The sequence below is a fragment of the Apis dorsata genome, unplaced genomic scaffold, assembly GCF_000469605.1.
Source record: "Apis dorsata unplaced genomic scaffold, Apis dorsata 1.3 scaffold_1184, whole genome shotgun sequence".
Classification (NCBI taxonomy): Eukaryota; Metazoa; Arthropoda; class Insecta; order Hymenoptera; family Apidae; genus Apis; species Apis dorsata.
In genome coordinates this window covers 73,886-80,858 of record NW_006264281.1, presented here as the reverse complement: position 1 = coordinate 80,858, position 6,973 = coordinate 73,886, and the positions used below count along the sequence as shown (strand labels likewise).

The 6,973-nt window shown below is 22.9% G+C and overlaps 2 protein-coding genes across 6 annotated transcripts in view; both read left to right on the top strand.

Annotated features, from left to right (window-relative positions):
* The window catches only part of LOC102671009 (MICAL C-terminal-like protein), a 3,290-nt gene extending 1,882 nt beyond the window's left edge, over positions 1-1,408 (top strand). Inside the window, exon 7 of the mRNA XM_006624943.2 lies at positions 748-1,408. Coding sequence (XP_006625006.1) covers positions 748-844 — 97 coding nt within the window. The 3' untranslated portion in view covers positions 845-1,408. The remainder of the gene's footprint in view (positions 1-747) is intronic.
* Positions 1,409-2,438: 1,030 nt separating this feature from the next.
* Positions 2,439-6,846, top strand: LOC102682012 (rho GTPase-activating protein 1-like). Of its 5 annotated transcripts, XM_031514781.1 has the most exons (11): positions 2,439-2,771; positions 2,899-2,984; positions 3,393-3,500; positions 3,718-3,841; positions 4,114-4,294; positions 4,386-4,604; positions 4,689-4,787; positions 4,858-5,045; positions 5,565-5,765; positions 5,852-5,958; positions 6,038-6,211. In XM_031514781.1, the coding sequence occupies exons 3-11, from the start codon at positions 3,402-3,404 to the stop codon at positions 6,209-6,211; spliced, it is 1,392 nt and encodes a 463-aa protein (XP_031370641.1). In that variant the 5' UTR covers positions 2,439-2,771; positions 2,899-2,984; positions 3,393-3,401. The 5 variants fall into 5 exon arrangements, with proteins under 5 accessions (XP_031370641.1, XP_006625005.1, XP_006625002.1 ...); XM_006624942.2 differs by lacking the exon at positions 2,899-2,984 and having other exon boundaries at positions 2,440-2,771; positions 3,713-3,841; positions 6,038-6,846; XM_006624939.2 differs by lacking the exon at positions 2,899-2,984 and having other exon boundaries at positions 2,440-2,771.
* Positions 6,847-6,973: the final 127 nt, after the last annotated feature.

Below are 6,973 nucleotides of genomic sequence, written 5' to 3'. Positions count from 1 at the left end.
TATATATATATATTTTTACAGTTTTTATAATCTCTATTATAATTTAATCACATGCTATTCATATATAATTTTTTTTTATTTTCTGCTATAAATATTTTTTTTATATTATGATAAAGTGATATATACATGACTGTGTTATTGTAAGAATGGAGACATTTTGATTGTATTTAAAATTATATCTGGTCATGTATAGAATTAAATCGTATTAGCATCATAAAAATTATAGAAATGTAACTATGTTGATATATATTGTTAACTTTTAAAATATTTTTTGATGGATACTTTGAAAGAAATAAAATATATTATTTTATGTGTTTATGGTAATTATTTCCTAAACACATATCACTTTTAACATAAATGAATAACATAAGAATTAAGAGTCCTGCAGAGATAGTTTTTTAAAGATAATTATTTTTAAATGGATTTTTATAAAAGAATGGAAGTATATTGTATATTTCTATAAGAAATTCTTACTAAAAAGAATTAGAGATTAAAAAATAGACTTTTTATTAGAAAATAAGATATATTAACGATCTGATAACGAATAATAAATTTATTTGCACATAAAAATTTTTTAATATATATATTTTAATATGTATATTTATATTTATTTTTATATGTATATATATTTTTTTTGTTTTATATCGATCAGCATAATTTTTTATTTGCACGAGACAAAAAATATTGTGATTGCATATTTAAATTCTATTATATTTAATAGTTAATGGAAGCATACTTTTCTTTTAGGTATCAAGACGAAGATCGTGACCTTGAAGCTCAAATGTTGGCCAAAGGCCTCAGATTAACACCAATAAAAAAATGTGGTCCTAAGTATTCAGTTTAATAGGAATCACATTATTGTACATATACATTCTATATATTCATTGATAAATTTTATTAAATAAGTAAATTAAGTATAATGTAAATAAGAAGTAAATCTTATAAGGATCAATTTGATCTTAAAAAGATCAAAACTAAAATTTTATGTTATTTTTTTTTTATGTATTGAAAGAAATTCATTTGAAATGTTGTCTTTCATTGTATATGTGCAAATCTCACATATTTTAAAAAATTACAGATCAATTATTATATTTTAGATTCGATTTTTACAGATTATTGTGTAATATAACATTCTTTTTGAGCATATATTTATTATATGCGTTTTTAAGAAGTTTTATTCATTTGTAGTATACATTTTTTATCTATTGTATATTATATATTTTTAAATTGTCAGAACAAACATGGAATTGTATTATAAATGAATTTCAATTCTTGTTGCTTAACATTAAAGGTAAGATAAAATAAATATTATTGCACATCTGTTGTGCAAATTGTACAGAAAATTGCAATATGACATTAATGGATTTGAAGAAAATTTTATGAATATATATATTTTATCAATGCAAAATATTGATCATAATTATAATAATATTGTCACAAGAAAAATTTTGCCTTTACTCAAATATGTAAATTAATCAAAATATGATTATTATACATATATTTGATTATTACAAATATAAAATGTTGTATTTTGTGATTTTAATATAATATTTAAATAAGTGATAATAGTAAATATAATTCTGCATTACAGTAATGTGCATTGCAATATATACACATGTACATTCATATAATTTAAATAAGATGTATAAATCTATTTTTATGTTTACAAAGAGACTGGCAAACGAAATGTATAAACAATTATAAAATTTAAATAAGCCATAAACATGTAAAGTTTTGTATGAAATATAAAATGGACATATATTTACAATTAGAAAATAATATTGAAATCAGCCTTAAATTTCCTTGATACATATTTAAAACATAATATGAATTATGAAATCAATTTTTCAGATATTTAAACAAGAACTTAAAATATAAAAATATCTAGTAATAATATTATAAAAAAAATATAAAGTAATACACTGTAAAGTATTAATTTATAAAAAAATGAAAAATTGATTAAAAAAAAAAATAAAGAAAATTCTAATTATTGCTATCATTCATATAAATTAATAAATACAAAAAATTAATAAATTTTTAAGTACTCTAAATTGCTATTTTATTAAATAAAAATATTTTTATTACAAAAAGCCTAAAGGTCAATAATTGTTCTAATTATGGAAATTCCATTTGAAATGATATACAATAATTAGCAATCATGCCTAAAAATATGGAATTGTGCAACTTGTATAATTAAATAAAAAAAATTATATAAATAATAATAATAAACTGTGTTAATATGAAAATATATGTTTAGTTTAATATTTATAAATTATAAATATTTATAAATAATAAAAATCTTTGTAAATTTATAGAATTTATATATAATTCTATTATATCTAAAACTGGCTTTATATAAGAAAACAAATAATAATGTAATTTATTTATTAATAATAAAATTTAAAATACATGAATGTGACATGAAGTTTTATAAGATGTCAAATCTATTTTATAACTCGTCCGTGGCAAAAATATGCAACCAACCAATAGGAATAAGTATGAAAGTATTCGTTAATCGAGCAGTGGGGAAAGGCAGTGACGAGTGACTACGAATTACAATTAGCGACACAACAAATGAAAGCGTGACGTGAATACGCTGGTTTACCATACCGCGTCGGGATAATGTCGTTCGAGAAGAAAAACGTTATTCGTTTATAAAGCAGGGTACATAAAAGCCCCATAATTTAATCTCGGCACTGTTTTATCGTACAGTTGCCAGAAAATGGAAGCAGACTATCAACCGACGCTAAATCCAACGCGAACTTTGACAGGTAAGCTTGTCTATCGCATTTGTTGACGTTGCTTTAGGTGTCAAATAAACGTTACATCAAGTACATATCGCCAAAAATCGTGATTGTAAAAGTTCATCTGGCATCGACGTTTTTCTGTTCGTTTTAGCGAGAAAACATTTCACGATGGATCTCAGTCTCCTATGTGGATAAGCACATCAATAAGTGACGAATAATTCGCGTATTGACACGATAGTGCGTATTACAAAATCCAAGATTTGATCTTAACTTGATATAGTTCCAATCTTTGGTTTAAATATATATACATATCAGTAAAAAATTCATTCTTTTAAGTTTCATAATAGTGATTTGTAAATACCAATGAAAAATATCAAAATATTTATTGGAGATCATATGTACTGTGTAATGTGATCGGGAAAAATAATATATAACGAGAAACCGCGAGATGTATACTAGTCATCAATTTATTATAATACTTGTTTTGCAAACATATTTTTTTTTGTTATTATTTAGTATCTTTTAAGTATCTATTTATAATGCAAAACCATTGATCAAATAAAGAATTGCTGATGTAGTGTTTTGTGATTCATTGAAACATATTTGATGCAGACAATAATGCGCATACTTCTGTTTGTATAATAGCAATAGCTAATGAAGTCGAAGACCCATACCCAAGTTTGTCAGATTATCATGATTATGAGCCCAACTTGGAGTTTGATGATACTGAGTTACAAACTACTTCAAATAATGGTAAAGCATTTAAATATAAAATCTAAATTTTGATAAAATTAGATAAAATTTTTTATAATAATACAAGTACATGAAAAATATATATATTATTGTTAAAATATTTTTTAATTTTTAAAAAAAATTTTTTTTGAAGAATTTAAATTAATTAATATATTATTATATTATGATCATGAATTATTATATTTTAAATTTTATTTTATTTTATTTTATAGCACAGCTTTTAGAAGAAAAGTTGGATTTAATTAACAATGCAGGAAATTATTTGGAGAGTCCAGTAAGCGATGGAACAATTGAAGAAAACTTTGAAGAAGCTTTGGTAGATGCTCCAGTTATCAAATCCGGTGTGTGACCTTTTATCTTCTGTTAGTAGCCACTAAATGTCATGGCATTTGGGGCTTAGCAGGTGAATTATGTAGATCATTGTATGGTTTATTATTGCATGGTAATAACAATGCATAAAAGCCAAGGTTAAATGACTCTTTTTTTATTTCATTTACAATTAAATTATATTTGAATATTTATTTTTTAAAAGAGTCAAAGGGAAAATGATAAAAATCTAATATAGAAATAAAAAAATAATTATGAATATAATATGCTAATACATGCTAAGTAGCAGAGGATCTTGCTGCATTAGATGGTGAACTTGCGGATGAAGAAGATTATCTTGATATATCAAGATATGGCATTGTAGAAGTGGTTGGTGATGATAATGCTGGTCGTAAAGTAATAGTAGTATCTGCATGTAAATTACCTCCTGTTGGAAAAGAAACTTTTAATTATGCAAAACTTCTCAGGTTTGTATAAAATACATATTTATTATAATAAACATATTAATTTTTTAAAAATTTATTTGATTGTTTTTATAACAATATATTTATTTGATAGGTATCTCACACATACTTTAGATACATTTGTAGAACAAGACTATAGTCTAGTTTATTTTCATTATGGTCTTACTTCAAAAAATAAACCACCATTGTCTTGGTTATGGCAAGCATATAAAGCTTTTGACAGAAAATATAAAAAAAATTTAAAAGCATTATATTTGGTGCATCCAACTAATTTTATTAGAATTGTATGGCAAATATTTAAGCCAGCTATTAGGTAATTTTTTCTTTTTATTACCAATTTATGAATTTTTTTTCAATTAATATTAACTAAAACTGATATTATTTTTATTTTTTTTAGTGCAAAGTTTGGTCGGAAAATGATGTATGTCAATTACTTAGAAGAATTAGCACAATACATTAATCTTGATCAACTTATTATACCTCCTCAAGTAATAGAGTATGTATTTCTTTTTAATTATAAGTGTTTTGATTTTATCTTAATATTAATTGCTTATATTAATTTTTAGACACAATGAACAGCTAATGTTAAAGAATAAAAAGAATTTACCAACAAGTCCACCTCAGAGTACGGTAACAACACCAGTTGGTACCACTCAATTTGGAGCAAGTCTCACTTTTATTAAAGAAAATAACAATGGTGATCCTATACCACCAATAGTGCGACAATGCATTGAATTTCTTGATATGCCTGATGGTATATTTATGAATATATAATTTAGTCTTTATGTATAGAATATCCCAAGTATTTTTCTGTTAAATTATTAACATAGTTTAAGCAAAAATAAGAAAAATATGTTACATAAACATAAGTTCTTTTTATTTAAAAGTTACAATAAAATTATAATCTTTTTGATTTTATTTTTTCTTCAATATAGCATAAGAATAAGTGAATAATATTTATTCAATCTGTTTACACAATTTATATTATTAGAATTAAATTAGAAATGATAATAAACATAACTTGTGTAATCAAATTAAATAAAATGTTGTTAATTCTCATGCTATATTAAAAGAAGAATAAATAACTTACATTTTTATTTAAATAAAATATTTCAGAATTTATATTTACATTTATATTAACATTTTTTTTTTCTTATTTTTACTTATAGAACATGCTGTCATAATTTAACAGAAAAATTTTCGGAAATATTTGCTATCTTATTTAAAAAATAATATAATAATATTATTTTACTATGTTATTCTGTATTTATAGCATTAGAAACAGAAGGGATATTTAGAAGATCAGCTAATGTAGCAGTAGTTAAAGAACTTCAAAATCGTTGTAACCAAGGATTACCAATTGATTTTCAAGGAGACCCGCATATAGCAGCTGTTCTTCTTAAAACGTTTCTTCGAGAATTAGATGAACCACTTATGACATATGATTTATATGATGAAATAACACAATTTCAAGGTAAACATTTAGATTTTTTTTTTTTGTACTTATATTTTATATTCTATAAATATGTTGAAATTTTTTTATTATTTATTTTATTTTAGCTCTATCGAAAGATGAACGTCCAAGAAGAGTTAAAATATTAGTACTTGAAAAACTTCCAGAAGATAATTATCAGGTTTTAAAATATATCGTACAATTTTTATCAAGGGTAAACTATTATTTTATGAATTATATTATTTATTCTTATTTTATAATTTTATAATAAAATATATAAATTTATATAACAGGTAATGGACAGATGTGATTTAAACAAAATGACATCAAGTAATCTCGCCGTTGTATTTGGTCCAAATCTTGTCAGAGCACCACCATCACGTGGAATGTCACTTTCCGCAATAGGTCCCATTAATCAATTTATAGACTTTTTATTTACCCATCAGGATAAAATATTTATTATATAAAGAAAATATAGGATTGAACGCTAAAGGCCTAATTTAAAACGAAATTAATACTTTATCTATGTTATAGAACAGAAATTTTATAAATTTGGCTGCCAAGTTTGATATTGTATGAATTTACATAAATAACTTCGAAGAAAATTTTATAGAATTTTTATTGAAAATTATCAAGTTCCTAAGAATTTCATTTTAAAATGTAAAAACAAGAATCTTCGAAGTCATATCAAACTTGTTGGAACTTGAACGTAACAACTCAACATGTATAATATTCATATTTAATTATAACATTCGTACTTTGTTGATTAAAATATTTTTATATTTAAATATACAGATAGAAAAATACTTGCATATCTAATGTCACAAACAGCGTTTAATTATACAACTTGCACAAAATTTTTTTTTTAGTAAATTAATATAATAATTTCATGGGACATAAAAATATTGTAAATCAATCTGGATATACAATTCAAAAATATGTAAAGTTACATAAAAATTAATGGTATACCAAAGATATATGAAAATATCATGCAATTTATAAAATATAGGATTATTTAAAATTAGCATAATGTAGTAAAATTAGATGGGCAAATTATGTTGTACAGGATGCCTTGCTCGCATAATTTTATTAACTTATATAAGCATGACAAATGTCATAAAAGTCATAATAATTATATTGTTATAATTTATGATATTATGATTATATGATATTAGCCATATAATATTATGATATTAGCCAAAGCAAAAATATAGTAATGAATTTAGAAA

What these genes read in the sequence shown, in the direction of transcription:
- LOC102682012 (XM_006624942.2), top strand. Translation starts at nt 2,723, where the DNA reads ATGGAAGCAGACTATCAACCGACGCTAAATCCAACGCGAACTTTGACA. An exon ending in ATATTTAAGCCAGCTATTAG is followed by an intron (nt 4,605 to 4,688) that starts GTAATTTTTTCT and finishes TATTTTTTTTAG; the next exon opens with TGCAAAGTTTGGTCGGAAAA. An exon ending in ATTTCTTGATATGCCTGATG is followed by an intron (nt 5,046 to 5,564) that starts GTATATTTATGA and finishes CTGTATTTATAG; the next exon opens with CATTAGAAACAGAAGGGATA.